Raw genomic sequence first — 22,154 nt, 5'->3', positions numbered from 1 at the left:
TCTATGTAGATGTATAAGTAACACTATTTGTATCATTTATTATAGACAGTCATTTCTGCAAAAGGAAAATGATCATCCTCAGTCATGAAGGATTTTATTAAAAAAAAAAAAAAAATGACAGTGAAAAGTATCACTTTTATCACTGCTGACAAAAATACAACTGTGTAGAGTTAGACCCCCCCCCCCACCCACCCCGATTTTTCCGACATGATAAGATTTTGTGTTCTGTCACTCTTTTTCACACCCAACTATCATACAACAGTCTTCCCTCTGGTTTTAAAGATCCAATCGTACTGGCCTGATTGATGCAAAGAATGTTTAATTTTTAAGTTTTTCCAATTTTATACTATGAAATTAAGTCCAAGATTGCCAAAGTTTTGTCTGCTTGGTCTACAGGCATCTTATCGGCAGCCCTTTCTGAAAAACAGCTAATTTTTTGGTGCACATCCCACTAGCCAAGTTGTTTCAAACTGTTTTTTCTACACTTAATATGAATAATTATCGTGATCGTCTCCATAAGGACTGATACAACTGTGTCATCATAGATGAGCCCGAGAGGAATGAATGGCAGTGTGTTCTTCCATAGCACGTGTGTGTGTGTGTGTGTGCACGCGTGCGTGTGTGCACATGTTTGTGTGTGTGTGTGTGTGTGTGTGTGTGTGTGTGTGTGCACGTGCACCACAGTTTCAAAATCTAGAAACCATCCAGCACATCACCACGTTTGTTGAAATCAGACAAACCCTTTGAATTATGTAGAGGCTCATTAAACAAAACTGCCTCCTTCTGATGGGGACAATAACAAAGTGGTATCTCTTTAGTGTCTAAACTGGTTCCAAAGTTTCTCTCCAATTAGTTCTTCCCTCTGTGCAGATTGTCTATACCCACGACTGAGAGCCAAATAGAGCGATGAGTGTTTTGCTTTGTGCAAGCAGCTTTTATTGGCCTTTGAGACGTGAGTGCTGACACACTTATGAGAGCGTCTCTCTGGGCTTCAGAGACCTGAGGGATGAGGTCAGCGGCACAGCAAGTTTATTTGGTCCTTTATCACATCTCTTCTCCCGGATGGTGCAGGCGCAGGAGTCTGGACGGGGAGTGGCTTTACAGTTTGACTTAAGTTGCTTTACCATTAGTGATCCTGCAGTATTATGAAGCTACAGACCTCAGTGTCATTTTCCTCAGATGTTGCACAAGAGTATGATGCATCATCTCAGTGCCTCCTTTGACGAAGCCGAGCTCGTTGTCTGTCCCTGCTTCCCGTCTTTAGTTTAAATCCAGTGGAAACTCAAAGCATTGCTTAAGTTCAGGGACTTAAAAAATATATTCTCACAAAGTCATTTTGATTCGCTGTATTTGGAAATGATGTTGGGGCAAAGAGGAACTAAGGAAGTCCCCGCTGATTACATTTGAGCACTTTGAGAAAATATTCCCCTTGCAGAAAGACGGTGTCACTACAATTTATGGAGTCTAAGAATACACGTACACCAAATAAAGGTTCTTAAAGGGACAGTACAACCCAAAATTAAGATTTCGTCCTTGTGCTTTTCACCACTTGTTGTTGAAGGATCGCTGGATTTCCTAACCCATGTAACTGCTACTGTTGTCACATGTGTAACAACAGGTGTCTATGTTGCTAATGTGTTGTCATGCAAGAGTCTGAAAAGATGCCACAGTTCAATTTTAAAGCACATTACCCACTGAAGCGTCCGATACTCGTATGGTACACTCTTGTATGTGAAATTAACTTGTCGTATGATCACATTATTCCAACAGTGGTCAAGGAGGAAATGGTGGATATTTTGCCTGAAAATGTTTTTTTATATGGTTGTCTTTCACTGTTTTTTTTTTTTTTTTTATCATTATTTGGGAGTCCTTGGCCCCCAGGGGCTTACATTGGGTGGAATTATTTCCCTCCGTGAAACCTAAGAACAGTTACTTGGATCGGAAAATTCCACCACAGCCTCCATCGACACTGTGGCGAGTAGAAAATTGGTGCAGTTACAGTTTTGGCTAAAGTTTCCCTGTAACAAAATATGTTCAACTTAATGTCAAGTCCCAGAGGACGGTGTGAGTCATGTGGTAACTATGTTCAAATTATTATATAAATGAGTATAAAAATAGCTCACACTGGACCCGTGGCTGGAATGTGCGTTCAGGTGCCAGAGAAAAAGCTTTTCGTTTACATCTTCTACGACTGCTGCTCAATGGAAGCTTTTCTTGTGAGTAAGACGCCATGCCTTGTATAGACCAGCCGTCATTCCTCCACCCTCCACTCTGTCTGCTCTCACATCGTTGGGCAGCAGTGAATCACAGTTAAGGCCTGTCTCCAGAGAAGGGAGAGGGGGTTGGGTGTGGACTGGTTTTATTAGCAAACTATTTCTGGACCCATGTCAGATTCCACTACAGCAAGCTTTCATTAGTGCTTACATTCACGAATCGTGCTGGGCTCCATTATACTTAGGTGTGTGCACTGCCGGAACCGGCGAGTCGCGGTGATTTGTTATACCCTTGTGCACAGGCTGGTAATTCCATAAGGCTTTTTCGCTCAAAGCTCCTGGTAATGTCACAGCTCCCTCTTCCTCCATCTCCTCCTTCTCCTTCTATCGCCATCGAACAATCAGTGATCCGGAGTGAGCTCCGTGGACTTTCCTGCAATTTGCTTATTTGGCCAGACTTGCGTTTGACAGAGGAATGTAGTGTTTGAGATCTCCCTACTAGGTGTGCTTCACCCAGAGTATCATCTCAGACGTCTCAGGCAAGGCAGACGAAAGCTGTGGCTGGCGAAGATGTGAGATATAAACAGCGAGTCGGCTCCTGGATGGGGAAATGAAGAGTGCACAGGGGTCACTCTGTGCACTCTACTTTGAAGAGAAGGAAGGGACAATAGGTCATGTATGATAAAAAGCCAAATAAAGTCTCAGTTATTGAGCAATAAATATCACAGGTCCTATTATCACACGTTTGTCCAGGAGCCAGTTGTTGGTGCGGCTTATGTTTACCAAGTACAGCAGGCCTGACAGAGACATGAGTGCACAGAATCCTACATCTTATCTGTCCGCTATGTCTTCTCATTGAGGTCTAAGAGCACTTTCATATCGGTCATTCACATTATTTTATCTGAAACAAATGCAACAATATGGGTTGGGATTATTTTTTTCAGCTGTATCGGTTCCTTTTTTGTAATGTGTGGTCGTGGTCTGAATCAGTGGGAACTACATATTTTTGACTTAACATGTTTAAGTAAAATGATGAGGAAAAGCCAGTAGGCAACTGAAAAACGTAAAAGCTGCAGCTGGGTTTGGCCTGAGGGAGTTGGTGTGGTTGAGTTTGGATGCTGTTCTTACCGCAAGTGTGGTTGAAAGTGAAAGTGTCTATTGAGACCCTCCTACCACTTTTGGTGCATGGCCGTGTGCGGCATTCACAGCTGAATAAACAAACTGCACCAAGTTGGTAAACAAAAAAAAAAGGTAAGGGAACCCGGCCTGAAAACCCCTACAAGATTTCCAGGGCAACTTGCGTGCTCTGAAGCTGCACCTTGGAGCAGTCAGCTACTGTATAACCTCTGTCATCTATGTAAAGGGACTGCACTTATATAGCGCTTTCCAGCCCCTTCACCCCAAAGCGCTTTACAATGGCCTCTCATTCACCTATGCACACTCACATTCATACAGAAATGGGTGGCTGCTGCCATGCAAGGTGCTGCCAGCCCCATTGGGAAGAATTAGGGTTCAGTGTCTTGGCCAAGGACACTTCAGCATGTGGACAGCTGGAACCGCCAAACCTTCGGACCATCAAAGGCAGAATGTGAAAAGAACAGTGTAATAATATTGACCATAGGAGAAAGTGCTCTGCTTGAAAATCAACTGTCACTTGAGGTGACTGGATGTTGTCAGTCACTCAGTCATGACCCCTGTGGTGACATGCACCCGTGTGTGTATGCGTGCATGGGCGGACAAATGCTATTTGTCTCAGATGCCTCAGACACACCTGCAGACATGGTGAGGCTTGTCTCATCAGTTTTCATGTAACCATGCCCTGCAGCCATGAGGATAAAGGTGCTGCGTGCGGAGCCACAAGGTAGAGCAGAGAAAGAAGAATTTTTTTCCATTTCACCGCAGAACCACATGGCGGCCGGGCGGCCTGTCAGCGCAAGCTTAAATTGAACAGAAAATTTGGTGCAGAGTCCATGAGCCGCATGCTCACAACATGGTGAGTGCACGTACGCTATTCGAGTCAGTGCACATTAACTCTTACCCCCCAACCACCCACCCACCCTGAAGATGGTAGTAAAAAGACTTTGTTTCCTTTTTCTTACTTGAATAAAAATCCCCTTTTGCATGGCTGAGCTGAAAGAGCAGAGGCTACGAGGCCAAAGGCGGCAGTCACTCTGTCTATTTGTGCATGTGCATGTGCAAATTTGTAACCTTGCAACCGCCGCGGGGCTGGTTTTCACGAAGCCTTTCGCAGCTGCATAAGTATGATATGTTCACATTTGTTCCGATATGTATTTCGTAAGAATATGTCTTCAGTTTGCTTAAGTTCGCCTCCGCGTCTGTGTGACATCATCGTGTAAGTAAAGCAACCGCAAGAATTTAGTTCACAGCGCAGGAAACACATGAGTGCGCAGACAGAGGCCCCATTCTTACACAAAGTGGGCAGGGTACAGTGACGCTGTTACCGAAATACACGCACGCGCACACACACATACACACACCCACACACGCACACACACACGCACACACATATGCTCAGAGAGCGAGAATGAAAAAGGAGGAGGAGGAGGAGGAGGAGGACGGGAAACAAGGCTGGAGAGAGAAACAGGAACAGAAAGTGAAGACTTGTCAGGATGTCGGAGTGAGGAGGACCAAAGCTGAGCAGAAGCCAAAACAGAAACAACACAAGTCAGACTGATCAGACAAGACAAGATCTAACCTGCTTCACCACCACTGCTAAACGGGTAAGATACTATCTTAAAAAAAAAAGAAGACAAAACTGCACTTGTGAAATTTTTTGAAGGGCTTTACTTGAAATAGTTTTGCTTTTTTGCTGAACCCCTTCAGAAGAAAACGTTTAAGCCATGAGTGGCTTTGACAGGATGTTTGACAAGTTCCAGCGATAAACTGTCAAGCCTTTTCCTGCCTTTGAGTGCTTTGAGCGTCACTATCGCACACTCGTGTCACGCATATCCTGTAGTTAGATTTAGGTTCTTAACGACTTTCGTTTTATTGATAAATCATGAACCGATGACACTTTATCTGATGATCTTTCTCCTTCCCTGCTTGGGAAGGTTAGGTTAGGTTATCTGTTCTATAGTTTTGTTATTGTTTTGTGGGTTGTCCAACAGTTGGAAAGTTCTTCATCATCATTATTTTTATAAGTTACTATTATTAATAGTAGTAGTAGTAGTAGTAGTAGAAGAAGTAGTAGAATTAGTAGTTGCCGTTCTATTTGTTGTAGTTGTTGTTGTTATGGTGGTGGTATCATTATTATTATTCCAAACTACAAAAAATGGTTCCAGTGAACTATTACAAATTGCAACTATAAAGGAGCAAAAAAAAAAACATTTCCAGTCTACTGAGCCAGTGTGTTGATGCAGCCAAGGCACTCGCCATTCCAATGAGGAACGCCGAGAGCACTGCAAAAACATCCGCTTCATCTCTGTTGGCTAGTAACAAGTCTGACCTGTCCGTATACAACGGCGCTTCAGACTGTTAACAGGCTGCAGCTCCCCAGGAGAAGCCGCTCGACTTAATCTGTAGCCGTTAATTTTATTGGAGGCCATCGCAAGTCAAACTAAATGCTTACAAGCGCTGTGTATTAACGCTGTGTGATGAGGGAATCTGCCTATCCTTGCCTGGGAGCCACTCATTAAAGATTCCTGCTCTGCCTTCTGTCACAACTTTGTCTTTTAGGTCACCCACGTTCTGTAAAAAGCAGCGGGGGCTTGCAGAGCGCATTCATAGCATTTTTTCTTTCCTTTCCTGGCTTTGTGTGCCCTAGAAATGGCCTTTTCCTGGACGTGAATGTCCGAGGCAGAGCACAATGTCTTGGAATGCCACATTATCAGTGAAGGCTGCCTGAACCTGGCAATGTTGTCTGTGTGCCTCCTGCTTCATTTTGTCAGTACATCATGACCTTCCCTCAACGCTGCTGTGCTATTATTATTATTATCATTATTATTATTATTATTAATAATAATATATTTCCAGCCATTTACGTTTACATACAGCTTTCAGTGACCTCACCCATCGTGGCATCAGTGTAAAAAAACAACACTCGGTGGCTTATACGTTCCATTTGATGAACGTATACTTGCAAACGGTGAGTCATCTCCTTGAGGCAACACGATCACACCTCAGCCGTGCTCTGCCGCCGTGCTAGCTTGCAGACATGTCGTTCAGCCACTGCGGCTTGTTGTTCTCATAGAGACAGCGGGATCAGGACGCTGCTGTTCAGTCAAGCTTGGCACGACAACGTGAAGCAACGGCAAAGAAAGCATTCAACATCATTGTGACAACAGCATTGAGACACCCAGAAGTTTAAGCAGTCCCCTGTGCTGCTTCCGCTCTGCCAAATCGGTATCAGAATGCAGCTTTGAGCGTTAATGCAAAACAAACTTAGTTAACACGCACGTCAACAATTCATGAAGCATGACGCTGATACAGGCTGGTGTGGCTGGTTTGTAAATACCAGTAATCCAGAATTTAATTTGAAGTGGCACAGTTCCATTGGTTTTAACACAGGAGAGATGAATGTGTAGTGTGGAAAGGAGATTTATTATACCTATACACTCACCCAAGTGACATCTGCGGCCCCTTCTTGTGCATGCACTTTCATTTTGAAGACTTGAATCCAAAGCTGAGATAAAGGAAGAGACGTGTGGTTCTAGAGGCAGACATCCAACAGTTATTATAGACCACTGGGTAACCATCCTTTGTTGGTTACCCAGTTGTGGCGGCATCTAGTCACAAAATAGAAAGGAAAGAAATAATAATGACCTATTAATCCAGAACACTTACAGCTCCGAACTAAGGACGTACCTAATAGCTGAATGAAAGCAGCCTTGACTAGGATAATAAAATCATTTTTATCATGCTTTTGGAAGCACTAAAGTAAAGGTGTCATCCATTAAAATAGCCATTCTCTCATCTTTTGCTTTGAGTGCTATCATCATAGATTTCAAATAAAGATCTGCAGAGGGGGAAATATGAGGATATGATTTGTTTAGAGTTAAAAATAACCTGCAGAGGAGAGTGAAGCCTGCAGCTGCACAGAGGCAGGCAGGAGTTTATTAAGCGCGACTCTGTGGAGCAGAGCAACTAAAAACTTTGTTATATGGCCTCCATATATGAAGCATGTATCCATTACAGCGCATCACCACTGACACATTAACATTCTCCACATCACGCAAGAGTGGCTGTAATGTTCAGCAAATGCAAAATCTGTTGGCCTGATTTGATCAACTATCAGCTGGAAAATATAGTTATTTTTTAGCAAAGGCTTTCACCGTGTATTTCATTTGATCAGTAACAGAGTCCTCAAGGCCTGTGTGTTTCTAGACAGGAAAGGAATAAATTTGTGTGTGTGTGTGTGTGTGTGTGTGTGTGAGTGTGTGTGTGTGTGTGTGTGTGTGTGTGTGTGTGTGTGTGTGCGTGTGTTGTTCTCTTTAGAGTAATTTAGGGATGTACATATATAGCTGCCAGAAGCTCAAATAAAGAGCACTGACGCAATATAACACGTTAATGCACTCACATGAAGTTAGGTTTTTTTTGTCACCACTTCCAAAAACACAAGTCATCTTCTGCTTGTTCACACGCCCTGCGATGTGCTGACATCATCTCACACCGCGGCCACTGTCCAACAGCTGAGGCCTTGTTTTTAACCGCCACTCAGTGTAAAGTTGCAGGTGAGTCATTACTTTAGCTTTAATCGCTCTACTTCCTGTTGAGCAAATGAGCAGGAGGGAAGTGTGCAGGCCGTGTGCGGCTAAACCAATTTCACACATGAGATGCAGCGCAGGGCAGCAGCCACACCAAAGCTATTTGCTCTCCTCCTGCAGGTGCACCTTCCGCGCTCTCTCTCTCTCTCTGATTCTCACTCTGTCTGCCTGTCTGTCTCTCTCTACCCAATTGTGAGATGAAAATCTTTCTTCCTCCCACCTGCAAACCCGGCACACGAGAAGACTGTAACCACGGAGGGTGTGTAGAATGCGCTTCAGCCAAACGCTGTCAGACAGAAGTCAATTGATGCAGAGTAAGGCGTCATCCGCAGGCCTCAGATGTCTGCGTTCTCAAACAGCAGTGAACCATGTGACTTCTGAGACAGAAGTTTGCCCGACTCAAGCCTCTCGCCTCTCACTATGTTCTCGGCCGAGCCAGTAAGGCGAGACTATATCCCGCGCATGGAAGAGAAAATGGCAAAATTAGACGTTTATGAAAAGGTATCTCCTCTAATGGGAGCCATTATTCAGAGGAATCTCCTACAGCAGGTCTATCTGCTGCCTGGCCCCGCTGCCGTTTCTCCTGACGCACCGTCACAGTCTCCCGTCTCTGTGGGACCCTTACAAAGATTGGTTACCTCTATCTCCTTCTCCCCTCTCCCCCTCAGACATAATCTCCCTCCATTTTGTCCTCGTCCTCCTTCTCTCTTTATCTCCTCGGCCCATTCTTCGGCAGTGGGACACTTGGCAAGATCTGCCCAGAATCCTCAATGGCTCCTCTGCAGCATTAATGAAGGGAAACTTGAACATTCACAGCTGTTATGGTGTTTCACACAGACTGAAATGTGAATGTGACCAATCAAGAGAAGGAAAAGAGTAGGGAATTAAGCTGTCTGGTGATTTAAAAAAAAAAACAAAAAAAACGAATCACTTCATGCTCTTGTCTTTTGTTCCCTACAGGCACTCCTTCAAATCGATCCACTACAACGAAAGTGAAGTTGAAGGGTTTGAGAAAAAGAGAAGGCAACGATCAGAGAACAGTCATTTCAATGCTGAGGCTGCCCTAATCACACTCAGGAGAGGTGTGCATTTCAATTTTTTTTTCCCCTCAAAAACCAAGATCAACAGTAATTGCGACACACTGATTTTAAAGAGATCCTCATTATGAAAACAAGTTTTTCCTTTTTGTTCCCCAGGAACTTGCAAGGAAGGCGGCGAGCCTGAAGTCTTTCTGTTCAGAGTCAACAACACAACCCTGAGTAGGTACTTAGGCCCCAGCTGTGCAACTTGCTTGGAGTAACTGTCCAAACCCATCGCACTCTCAGCACAAATAAGACGTGACAGCTGTTGACATTGGTGGATGTTTGATGTCCGCTTGGCCCACCGACTGTAAAACTTCATACGCGGCAAAACTTAAAGGCCGATCTCCCTTTACGTAAAATGCCTTCCATCTTAAAGTAACGCCGCGTCTTGATTGTTTTTGGCCCCAAACGTTTGTTTACTGACTTGCAAAACTTCACAGCCCCGCAAAGGATTCAATAAAGCTTCACTGCTGCCAGACGCTCTCGGTTAAGAGGAGAAAACCATGGAGGGTAAGACTGACAGCATCCAGGAGTTCTTCAACCAGCTCTGGAGCTTCACCACCTACAAACACAGCCTGGGATTGTACAACACCATCTGCCTGGTGGTCCTCCTGACTCTGCCGCTGCTGGTCTTCCTCACCACCTTGGTGGTGTGCTGCCACTGCTGTTGCTGTCGCCACAGCAGCAGCTGCTGCCGCTGCTGTCCCTGCTGCAGCAGAGAGGCCTCGGTCACGTCCAAGTCCAAAACCAAGAAGAAAAAGACTTCGGGCAATGACGAGGACGACCTGTGGATCTCCGTCAAGACAGGGCCGATGACGCCCGACAGGGTCGCCCTCGCCATGGAGTAAAGAGAGTCCGATGATCCTGGAGCAATGACTTTGCAATTTCAAGGTCAGCCTTGAAGCTTCTTTGGCTTCATGGCCCTTTTTTGACTGACTGAAGGAGAGCACATTAAAGGACGAGCAGCTTGCCCTGAGGAAACGCGGCGAAGAACAAGCAAAAGAGACTTTAAATAAACTCATGAACAAGATTTGAAGCTCTTTTGTCCAGTTGGTGGAATCCACCCCCAGTGTCTATGGGAGGTACTGCAAGCATTACCCAGTCTTCAATTAATCTCCATCTCAGTATTGGTAATGATGAGTTTCACAGCAAGGCATGAAATTCAAACCAGCATGAAATCAGCATCGACTGGCATTTTAATGTATAAAGATCGAGCACTGAGTCCTGCCGCATTGTTTATATGAGGACAATGTTTACAGAATTTGAATGAGCTTTTGTGGTACGTTATGGAAACAACGTGCTGTAGAAACCTGTGTGTGTGTGTGTGTGTGTGTGTGTGTGTGTGTGTGTGTGTGTGTGTGTTAAAATGTCTTTGGGAGCACTTTCTTCTTGAAGCTCCAATGTGAAATTCATTGCGCCTGTGCTGGGGAGATGTGAGGCCAATTTAAGGCACGCCTGGTGTTCAGACCGCTGTAACACTGCCCACTTTTCACATTCAGCCGGCAATCCAGACAGATGATTGGCTCTCTCTTTCTAGAGTGAAATTCACGAAATTTCTTCATCTTCTTCTTCTTCTTTTTAAAAAAAAAAAGAAAGAAAGAAATTGCAGGACGCTGAAATAGAAGTAGAACGTCTCTGAATTTGATTTGCCTCCCTCTCTGGCCCAAGCAGCTCAGGGTGATAGAGTGTCCGCCAAACTGAAGAAAGTCTTTAAGGACACAGAGGCCCATGAGCCCCACAGGCACAATTTAAAAAATGTAATATCTGAAACTGAGGGTTAAAACTATAACTAGCGACTTGTCCAGGGTGTAAACTGCCTTCACCCTATGACAGCTGGGATAGGCTGCAGCAAACACCCCGACCTTAAGTGCAGGAGAAAGCATGTATAGAAGATGGATGGATTAAAATTATATATATTTTTTCCCACATTTGTTGACACATATTTATAATGACTTGAAGAAAACTTTGTAAATAAACTTGAGCTGATGAGAGTATTCATACATTCAGGATCTATGTATTGACATCACTTATGTGCAGCAAATTTATTTGCTGTGAATTATGGTATGAATAAATTAATGAATGCATTTCCCATATGGGTCTGGGGATGAATCTTCTTAAATGCAATATCAGCTCACATCTGTGTGGGACGGCTGTAACTGACGGATCATTCAGGAGCGCCGCTAAAACCAGAATGTGTATGGGTCGGATTGGCAACCATACAGCCTGTTAGAGTGTATGAGTGTCTGTTTCTTTGTTTGTAATCCAATCATGTGCAGAGGTCATTTCACTGGCATGACCCCCAAGAGGCGCCAATTCTCATTGCCAAGCTGTGAATGAATCTGACCATTCCAGTGGTAAGTTTGGAACTTCCTGTGTTGCTGTATCATCATGCTGCATATTTTACCCTTCTGATTCCATTCATAAAAAAATGTCTTTTCCTAACTTTCCCAGAATCATTTATTTTGAGTTTGAGAATGAGTGGTCTATGTTGCGCGATATCGTTGTTTAAATTAAAAATGGAACAGTAACTGATGTGCCAATTATCAGTGAACTTGTCCTTTAAAGAATTCCATCTGCCCTTACCAAATGACTTCACTGCAGTCCTAGGCTTTAATCCAGACTATGCATCCCTAATGATCCCCCCGCTGTGACCAAAAGAGACGCTGCTCCCAAGCACAATTATCCCAGAGCCATGTTATAATTACAGCATCATTTAAGTTACATTCATAAACAGGTGCAAAGTTGTGTGATCAAAAGACTGTTTTATTACGGGTGATTTGTCCAAGTTTCCGAGCTCATCAGCCGTAGTGAATATTAAATATTTAATTAATAAAACGAAACGCTGATGTAAGCAAATGATGAGAGATTCAGGTGGATTTGTGCCTGAAGTTTTTTTTCTCACTTTTTTTTTAAATAATACACTGCATCTCCAAGACTAGTTAAGCAGAAGCATCACAGGAGTATCATCATTTTTATGCAATAGCTTTCAGTGGCATTAAGTTGATCTTCTTGCTCAAGTGCTGCAGGGAAAACAGGCCCAACTTGTTTCACTAGTGCTCAGACAGATAGTCCCCCATATGGGAGCCCAGGACTCTCTCCTCTGCTTGATGTTCAAAGAGAAAAATCCCTGCTTGCAGGACTTAATTGGAAACCTTTCTGGCACAATAAAAGCTTGAACAATCATGTTAAAATTCCACTTTTCTTCAAAGTATCATCATCAACATGGAAAGGGGTTTGCGAAATGTTTCACTGCCGTTTGTTTTTGTCACAGGGGGCTGATGGGAAGTGTGTCCCACTCTAATATTACTGGTTGTGACAGGCTTTTGCAACAAGACAGTGAGCCTGTGACCTGTGGAAATAGGCAGCAGGAGACAAAATTGGATGGGTAGAATAAAACTTTGCAGAGTCGACAGACAGTTACTAAATTTGAACAGTGTTTTAGCATTGCAGGCATACTCTCTCCTTCCAAGATCAAGATCAAATCTGTTAAATATCACATATACACATCATGGATCAACTCCTTGGAAAGGGATGTTAGCATAGTGTTAACTTAAAAAATAGAAATATATATATTTACATAAGTAATGTAATGTAAACACCTTTTTACTGCCATACAGCCAAGAAAAGATCCTTGTTGATTTATTTATTGGATTTGTTTTGGCTTGGTTTCATACTTAATTCCTCGAGGCTACTGGCTTTCACAAAGACAAACATCTGGTAAAAGTTTAAAACATGCATGTGTCAAAATATATTAAGATAAAAGAGTTAAAATGTAAGAAAATAAGAATGAGATTTTAAAATAACTGCCTGGTCATCTTTGCAGACTGTAATAACCCATTTATTATTGCCTATACGTGAACCAAAAAATGTGTATTTAGCATTTTCCAGGGATAAGAAATTCTTAATTTTGTTGAACGCCATGTTTTGGTTGAGACATTCTGCTTTATGTGAGTGTGACAGATGGAGCAACAACAATAAACACAATTGAGTTGGAGGTTGAGGTACTAGTTGATTTGACAGCAAGGTTTGCTGTTTTGCATGTTTTTCTTCTTGTTTTGAGTTGACAAGCTGAATATATAGGACAGACACAAGGGGTATTTTCAAGACTCTAATCTGTCAGTCATGCTTGAGTAAGAGATTTGTAAAATCTGAGATTACAAAATTGAGATTCACCGCAAGGAGCTACGGGCAGAGACCGAAATCCAACTTGGCAAACTGTGTAAAAACTGTTGATCTTGTGGGAAAATGAAATCCCTTTCTTGTTTAAATGTTAAACTGATAACTGATTGTGACAGGATGGTGAAATAGTATGCTGAATATTATACAACGCTTGATATTTCACAGGGTCAGAGAATGTCTTCGATTAAAATGTTTTATTTCTCCAAAATAAACAATAAGAAATATAGAGACCAATTTAATTATCAGCCACCAGCGATTATACAAACTAATATGGCCGGGGGGTCAACCCAAGCGAAAAACTGACAGGGCTGAGGCTTACCAAGGCAGCAGGGAATGAAGCAAGGTCAAAGGGTTCACAACAAAAATCAGCAATGAGACTGAAAATCAACAACAATTCAGGACTGCAAAGAAACCCACCACCTGAGGGAGTGAACTGCTGCCAGGGTCCTCAGCACCTGTCAAGGGGAAGAAATGAAAATTAAAATAAAGCAATACACAAAAAACCCTGATGGTGAGGAAAACATTTAGCAACTAAATCTTAATTTTCACAACACAAGAAAAGGTGTTTCCAGTATAGAAATAAGTAGAAATAGGGGGAAGGGTGGCAACTTTGAGGCAATTGATCAGATCTGTCTACAATCAATAAAACACAGCCGGGGAGCAGGATGACGGATCCTAAATCATCAACAACAGAAATGAAAGGAACACAATATACACCAAACATCAATAAAACAATACTGCAAGAAAGAGAGTAAGTAGCAGTGCGGACAGCGATAAGCAGCAGGTGGCAGCAGTGAGTAAGTCGCGACAGGTAAGCAGCAACCGCAATTACGGGGCACTGGCCGCGGGACGGGCCACTCACCTCTGCAAGACTGCAACGACTATAAAGGCAAAAAGACCATTAATATTAGGTACAAGGGTTGAGTTAGGGCAACTGGACTTGTTTTGTGATCTTGGAGACGTTTCACCTCTCATCCAAGAGGCTGCTTCAGTTCTAAAAAACCGGTTGGAGAGGGTTTTTGTTTTTTTTTTCTACTTCAAGATGACCTGGATGACTGAGAACCTTCACAGACACTATTAAGAATAATTGTATGAATTATTAATTAGTCGATGCCGAGTATTTTCCATCACAGACGTTTCACTACCAGAAGGCATGCTCGAACACCGGCATCACCAGTGCGCACATTCCAGCATAAATAAAGAGGAGAAATGGACAAACAAGTTACCCTGGGTGAGTCAACAGTGAAGTGTGTTGCGGGTGGCCACATGATTCAGCCACACCATCTTCTTTGTTTGTATCGTCTGCCTTTGGTACATGATGTTTAAGTGCTCATTTTAATAGTGAAATAACTAGACATTGCTCTCCTTCTCCATAGCGTATCAAAAAGTGTTTTTAAAAAGTATTTATTAATTTTCACAAGGAATATTTTTCAGACAGTGTACAAAAGGTGATGTAAAATGTTTCTCTCAGTACAGTTATTGCTTGGCTGTGACCAAAGTGGACAACTGCCACCCACTGTCACATTCCAAAAGCAAACCTGCTTCTCCAAATTACCTATATAGCGTTGGTGTTTATTCAGCCCATCCAATAACTCATGGTATTTTGTTTTTGTTTGTTTGTTTTAAATCCTATTTGGTCAAATATATGTGCCAAGTTGGGATTGTTGACTTAACCTAAATAATTTATCCTTTCAGACAAGAAGACAAAGACAGAGCTGAAGAAAAGACAATAGCAAGAAGAATAAGTCATTTTAAGACGATTTCGAAGATTTCTCACAAACTGTGGCAACATTTCACACTGGTTTTAACAGAGATCTTTCCTGGATTTTTATTATAACAATTTAAAAAAATGTTTTATTTTATATGTTTGCTATGTTAATCATTTTTAAATCTCTTTTTGTATTTATGGACCATGACAGTCATCAATATATATTATCACTATAATGACCACAACTTTTATTATGATTGATCATGATATTTCTCTCAATTTTGATCACGTTTTCTCAACATTTTTATGGTGCTTTTATCGCAATGTTGTTTTTTTTTTGCGTATTTTTAAGATCATATGTCACATGCGCGTCAAAAACAAACCAAAAATGTGGGACTTAAGGGTTAAAAATCGATAAAATTAAACAAAAAAGAAATGTTGTATGACTGGTTGCATCTGTATGATTTAGACTGTGGACCCTTATTTTTGGCTTTCACCTTTACTTGTCTCCATGGCCACATCTGCCCCATCCTTTCTTTTCTGTTTCCAAGGGCAGTTGCCCCTCAAACCCTTTAAACCAAACACTCGCTTGTTAAAAAACTGAAGCATCTCACGAAAAATCTGTCACACTGTTGAACCAGAGGTCCATGTGAGTCTCTCAACACTGCCAGACCAAATAAGGATGTATGCAAGCTTAAATATACTGGACTCCACTACTACAGTGAGATGCTGCTGCTATGAACGCATAATTTTGTAACATCATCGTGAGAATATCTGCTGTTAAAATTCCTTCAACCACTCCACTCGAACATCCTCGTCTGATTAGTACACATTCTTCTCCTTTTTAGGGAGAAGTGACATTCCTAAAGCGGTGCAGTGTTGTTTGAATAGCTCGCATCTTATGGGGAATGTACTTGGGTTTTAAGTGGCATAATTCTGACCTAACATCAGCCAAGGACATGGTGTGTGACAAATTGTTTTCACAACACATACACCACATGTGTTTCCAGCCACATGTTAGACTGATGCTCTAACATTTATAGCTATTGATCACAACAGGATGGCTGAGAGGTGCCATGGATGAATGAGCATAGGCCAGTGACCCATACTAATCTGTTATATATACCATTTTGCATCAGTACACACGCACACGTATGGAGAGCAGATTCATATTTATATTCACAGTGCAGCAAAAATGAAAAAAAATGAAAAACACTCAGTCTCTGTAGAAAGATAAAAGCTGCCAGATGCTGCAGGCTACATTTAGGAGATGCGTTTCCAGTTGGTGTTTTAAACCAGAGAGTATATTTGAAGGTAAACATTTTGCAATGTCATGTCTAAAAACATTTCCATTTCCATATATAGACTTTTGTGTTGCTCTAAGGATTAACAAAACACGAGCTGCTGTCAGTGTCAGTGTTTGTGTTGCATGTCCATGTCGTCTGTCTGATTACAAAACCACCAGCAAGTGTTTGTTCTGCGCTTCGAGATTCCACACTGTTTTTGTCGTCTTCCATGTAAAGCAAACGTGTTTTTAGCAAGTTTTTTATTTATTTATTTTTTTCAATAGTTACTTCTGCAGGGCTGCTTCACTTGGAACTGCAGACGGTTTGTTTGTTAGTTTGTTTTTTTAAACATCAGCCTTTACAAACAACAGCCTCAATCAGATCAGGTGATTTGACTTTTGAGATCAGCTACAATGTTATTGAACAGAAAAAGCAGTCAGGAAGAATTTGCCTTGCACGTATGAGCCATTTCTCACATCATGCTGCATCCGCTCAACACGGGTTACACAGGAGAACTTATTTTTAAAACATGGCTCTTTGCTTATGTTTTAGAGAGAATGGAGCCTAACAAAACAATCGTAAGCATAGAGCTGAAGGGCAACATGAATAACCAATAGACCAAGTGACCACAAATGTTAATTTTAATAGCTAGCTTGAACACAGCAAATCTATAGTATATACAGCCTCTTGGCATGATAAATAGTAAACATGTCTGCCCTGATTATTCTAATTTGCACTTGCTGCAGCATAAAAACCTTATAAGGCAGAGAAAGCCTGAAAAATATAATTAGGTGAAGGCAAAATTTATGAGACTTTCAATCAATCATGGTGAATTAGCATAAAGGTTGATTAACGCGTTCCGTCCGAGCCACACACACGCGTTTTCGAAAAGAAAGTACCAAAATGTATAATTAAGTGATAAAGCCAAAGTCAACACAACATTAATAACCCCTGTCACCCTTTGAGACAGAAAAACAAGAATATGGTCATTAAGTTGCGGGGTTCGCAGAAAAACAAATTAAATTTCTTGGCAAATAACACGGGCCCGTCGCCTTGATTGATAAGGGCCGCGGCCGTCACATGAATGCAAAGCGGCAGCAACATGGCCGCTCCAGCAGGCCATCCGTTGTGTTCGTCTGGTTCATCCTGCGCAGGCTAATGTGCTGTGACAGCGTTTACTACACAGCTTAATGTGACACAGTCAGCCTGCTTCCTGATCAATAAACTCAGGGCGCTAACTAATCACCCGTGACCGGACTGAATAAAAACACACAAGCCACAAAACCACCATTTTCATTCTTTGTGTGTGTGTGTGTGGGGGGGGGGGGTCTTTTAATAACACAAAACTGTTGCGAGTGTAACTTTCCGCAGGGTATTAAAATAAACAAATACGATATAAAAACTTGGCAGATGCCTGCAGGCTAAAAAAGAATATGAATAAAGTAATGAAGGAGAGAAAGAAAGAGAAAAATGCATTTCTTGTTTCCAATTCACTTGGATACAAATGTTTTCTGATTTATCATCAGGTTCACAACTAAAACCAGTATAATTACAATTATATTTAAAGTGGTAAAAACAATGCAAGGAAGCTCTCAGATCATGGCACTAAACAGTACAAAGAGCTGCTAATTTCTCATAGTTGCCACTGTTGTACAACAGGCAATAAGTTACTGTCACTTACGGGCTCCCAAACGTTACAATGAAACAGGCATATGGATTGATTCATCGAAGCACAACTGCACACAAAAGGAACACAAGTTCTTCTCAACTGACACGTTCCATTCTGATGATGTCTGCAGCGGTTTCAGCGAAGGCAGCTCCAGAGCCAAATCTTTCTAATGGAGGCCTGCGCTTTGGTTTGCCAACCATCGTCTCCTCCGGCTGGACATGGCTCCCACCGGTCGGATTTTCATCTCTGTGAAGTCCAGGGAAATCAGATGGCCCTTCCACGGCTTCCAGTTGACGCCCTGGTGCAACAGGGTGGGAGGAGAAAAAGGCGGAGAGCAAAATGTAAAAGAGGCAGAAGAAAATCACAGTCTTAAATGTGAGGCTTGATGGAAGAAGGCAGTCAGGAACAGGGAGAGGCGTGATGCTTCCGACAGGCAGGCAGAATGACAAACACCAATAAATACCAGCCTCGGGCTCCTTTCCCACATGAGGGTGGGCTTGTTTTTTTTTCCCTTTTTTTGCCGTTATTGAATTTCACCTGCAAGCACCGTGGGAGACGGTTTGCAGTGGCAATATTAAAGCTGAGATCTGGACAAGCGCACAGATCAGCAGCCATTTCGTTCAGTATCAGTCTAGCTTCCACATAATAACTGTGGTTGCTGCTACCCTCTGAGCCTGGTTAAGAAAAAAAGGAAAGAAAGAAAATCAGCACTTCATAGCCGCTGTGAGGAATGTTTTTTCTTATTGCGGCTGATAGATTCGGCCCATTTCGTCTTCACCTTAAGAGGAGCCAGGAGAGACCTTGGATCAGGCTATCTCTGATTGCTGACCGGGATAACAGCTCCAAATCAGCACCCTTTTTGTGTGTGTGTGTGTGTGTGTGTGTGTGTGTGTGTGTGTGTGTGTGTGTGTGTGTGTGAGAGAGAGAGCAAGAGAGAAAGACAGCCCCTCTATTAACTACATGGCGATTGTCCTATTCCCTCTTTTTCCCTTGCAGAAAGCAATGAGCTGTTTGTATGAGTGCTCTTTCAAAATCAACAGTCTTCTGTTATGCATGACAAATGCATTGGAAGGAGAGTTGCTTCTTAAACAAACATGCTGAAACGGCAAGGGACATTTAGAGGTTTTCAGAATGTTGGACAAGGAAAAATAATTCCAGAATAAAAAAGCTGTTGAGATCAATACTTGGACCGAAAAGGGATCCACTGGAAAACAACTTCAAAATGCAGGCGTAAACAAAACAATGCCAAAGCAACCAAAGTGTTCTCAAGTGGAAAAAAGGTCAGGAAAAACCTGCCACCTGTTGGCCAGAAGGCACACTGCGCCTGCAGGGCTCCTTTCAAGAGCAACTCCTCTTGACTTCAAAGCTCCTCCACCACCTGATCTGCATGCTCAACCGGCCCTTCTTCCTCCGGGTTGGTCCAAACATACACTCACCTCGCGATCTGCCAGTTTTCCTATCTCGGCTCACTCACCATGCTGTGCCTGTTGTCTCCCCAGTTCCCGTTGAGGTTGGCCAGGTGACAGTTCTTGTACCACCAGGCGCCGCGGTGGGCCAGAGCGCAGTTACTCAGGGCAACGTCATTATCCAAGTCAACAGTGGTCCAGGGACGGCCTTGGTGATACGTCATAGCGTCGCCTGCAGAACGAGAACAAACACGTGTGTCTGTGTATGTGGGTTGCTGCATGTCTGTCTGAGCTGGAATAAATTGTTTTAGTTTTTTTTGGTTGTTTTTTGCTTCCTTGTTCCTTTCTTTGTTTTCTACAATGTGCAGAGCAGCGCTGCAACTCTACCCACAATATATTCAAGCGCACGTCTTTTTTGGTTGCTCACTCCCCCCCCTCCTCTAACTCCTTTGTCTCTCTCTGGCAGCGGAAATCTAATAAAATGCCAAACATAGAGCACAGCATTGTACGTTGCACTCTTTGACTTTCTCTCTCTCCGCCTCTGTCTGACTTCAAAGCCTGGAGGATGCCCGGCCTTTTCACCGATACACGTTTCCCCATATAGCTGCCGTCAATAACTCACAGTGCTGGAGTCAGCTCGCAGGGAAGTATCCCACCTGCCTCCACCGCTGCTGCACATTTGTTTTTTCGCACCTCACAGGGTGATGGGCGGGCGCTCACTGTTTGATCAGCCAGAAGGAGCCGTTTTCACGGCTCCTCCTGCCTTTCCCCAAAAGTCAGACAGAGAATCCAAGCTGCTCGCTGCAAGTCTTGTCTCTTGTCAGTTTTTTGTTTTTTTTGTTCGTTCTGCTGACAGTTTGGAAAAGATTTGAGAAACAAAAGGCCCACCTGCTGTGCCGCTGTACTTGCCAACGGTGAGCTTGAACTTCTGCCTGGCTGTTGCAATCTTGAAGTCGTCGTACATGGCGTAGACTCTCTCTGAGCCCACACCCAGGTCGAACCTCAGCTCGTACTGAGTGGGAGTGTTGGTCAGCTGGTGGATCTTATCCAGACCTGGAGAGGGACGAGCGACGTCAATGTGGGGAGCCTTGTTCTATGGCATGAGAAAAAGAAAAAACGCTGGAGTGCTCACCAAGCCAGAACTCCTCTGTCATGTTGCCAAAGCCTGCCACGTACTGCCTCCAGCGCTTCAGGAAGTCCAGCCTGCCAGTCGTACGTCGCTGGAGCACCTGAGAGGGTCAAGTTCAATGGTTTCACTGACTTCTCTCTGTGGGAAACATTTTTCAAACAAACTGCTGCAGGCTTTTGGATGCCTTAGTTCCTTTATCAGAATGCAAGCTGGCAACAAAGGACGAAAAAGTCAAGAGTTTCCCCTGACAGAAAAAAAAAAAGCTAAGGCAGACAGAGAGCTGACATCTAGCGATATATCTGTGCTTAAAGGTCTTCACCTGTAATCGTGATTATATTTTTCAGGTAGGAAAAAAATGATTATTCAATCGCTTCTACACACACACACACACACACACACACACACACACTGTGTTGTGATATCAGATCAAAACTACATCTATCTATTACATGTGTAGCTGCAAAGTTACCATGCAAAATCTTTCCACCCTCAAAAAAACAGACAGTAAAAATGCTATTTTGTACCAGCCAGCCCCCTCCATCAGTGTCCATGTCGCAGTACACATCCACGGGGTGTGAACGGTTATTATTGATAAAGATGGTAAAGATGCCGCTCTGCCGGTTGCCGTTCTTCATGACCTGAAGACAGTCCATGGGGAAGGGGTACAGAAGGCCAACTAGGACAGATAAAAATAAAAAATAAATAAAAAATCAAGCTGAGTATACACATACTGGAAATGAAGAATGCACAGCAAAATACTTGTACAGACCTGTCTTGAAGATGGTTTGTGCTACTCTGCTCCTCTTGCTTCCCCTGTAGGCAACGATGGTGACAATATATTTCTTCCCTGTCTCCAGACCAGTCACAGAAAAGCTGATCTCGCCGGCACCGAGCTGAACTTCAACTGTCTGAGAACAAAAGCAAGTTGAAGGATTACCTTACTGAATATTAATTGAATTGATGAACAATGAATAAGAAGAAATTGCAATGCTGACAATGACAATACTTTCTTAAATCAGGCATGCACCAATTGGGCCACTCAGGCACTACATATCATTTGAGAAGCTGTATATGACAGAAAAGACTCACTCATATGTTCTAATTAATTTTAATTTTGACCGCTAGAGGTCAGGATTCTACATAACTTCAAATGAGTCACAGTAGAATTCCAACCAGTACAAAAACAATTCCCAAACGATTATTTGTGTACATTCTAGTGTTTTGATTGTAATTTCAAATCCAAGCCAACCTTTCGTCTGATGCTAATCAAACAATGTTGCAGACTCAAACTGTGTGTTTTGCAGCTTTGTTTGAAAATTCTGTTTACAAAATGTGTGCCTCAGGTTTGCCCAAGAGCTGAAACATCACAAATAAGTGTGTTTATAAATATGCAAATGAACACAACCCAGCGTATACAGTATCTGTGTCGTACAAACTGGCTCACAAAGAATTTAGCAGCGCTGGTATGACATAGTTTGCATGCATAGAGGAACAGCTGTCAGTGCCAGCATACAGTACCTGCATGTTGCCATCCTCATCCCGGTAGGTGAGAATGTAGCCATCGATGTCAGCAAGGGGGGGAATCCAGGTCAGAACTGAAGAGTCTGTTGTTACATCTCTGGCCTTCAGGTCCGCAGGGGCATCAATGTCTGGGGATTGAAGTGTAGACCAGAGGGGATTACAGTGCACAAGAATATGCTGCTTATGATGTGATCTATGATATATCTCACAAACTCAGATGGAGTGGCTTAGCAGAAGA

At 42.9% G+C, this 22,154-nt stretch overlaps 3 protein-coding genes across 5 annotated transcripts in view; 2 read left to right on the top strand and 1 right to left on the bottom strand.

Annotated features, from left to right (window-relative positions):
• cacybp (calcyclin binding protein) overlaps positions 1-22,154 on the top strand; it is a 187,685-nt gene that overhangs the window by 124,380 nt on the left and 41,151 nt on the right. The gene's annotated exons all lie outside the window — the stretch shown is intronic.
• kiaa0040 (KIAA0040 ortholog) lies at positions 4,704-11,550 on the top strand. The gene is made up of 2 exons (XM_076021345.1): positions 4,704-4,954; positions 8,897-11,550. The coding sequence occupies exon 2, from the start codon at positions 9,522-9,524 to the stop codon at positions 9,864-9,866; it is 345 nt and encodes a 114-aa protein (XP_075877460.1). The 5' UTR covers positions 4,704-4,954; positions 8,897-9,521; the 3' UTR covers positions 9,867-11,550.
• Positions 17,322-22,154, bottom strand: part of tnn (tenascin N) — a 32,621-nt gene continuing 27,788 nt past the window's right edge. For 2 of the 3 annotated variants that reach the window (XM_076021342.1, XM_076021343.1), the window contains 7 exons: positions 21,914-22,044; positions 21,165-21,303; positions 20,920-21,071; positions 20,399-20,495; positions 20,155-20,319; positions 19,335-19,498; positions 17,322-18,158 (listed from right to left, as the gene is read on the bottom strand). In XM_076021342.1, the coding sequence (XP_075877457.1) occupies positions 18,027-18,158; positions 19,335-19,498; positions 20,155-20,319; positions 20,399-20,495; positions 20,920-21,071; positions 21,165-21,303; positions 21,914-22,044 (980 nt within the window). In that variant the 3' untranslated portion in view covers positions 17,322-18,026. The remainder of the gene's footprint in view (positions 18,159-19,334; positions 19,499-20,154; positions 20,320-20,398; positions 20,496-20,919; positions 21,072-21,164; positions 21,304-21,913; positions 22,045-22,154) is intronic. The other variant, XM_076021344.1, reaches the window with a different exon arrangement.

Source organism: Nelusetta ayraudi, unplaced genomic scaffold (assembly GCF_046127955.1).
Source record: "Nelusetta ayraudi isolate G7.1 ecotype Tasmania unplaced genomic scaffold, CSIRO-AGI_Nayr_v1 ptg000011l, whole genome shotgun sequence".
Lineage (NCBI taxonomy): Eukaryota > Metazoa > Chordata > Actinopteri > Tetraodontiformes > Monacanthidae > Nelusetta > Nelusetta ayraudi.
This window is presented reverse-complemented; position numbering and strand designations above follow the sequence as displayed.

What these genes read in the sequence shown, in the direction of transcription:
- kiaa0040 (XM_076021345.1), top strand. Translation starts at nt 9,522, where the DNA reads ATGGAGGGTAAGACTGACAGCATCCAGGAGTTCTTCAACCAGCTCTGG.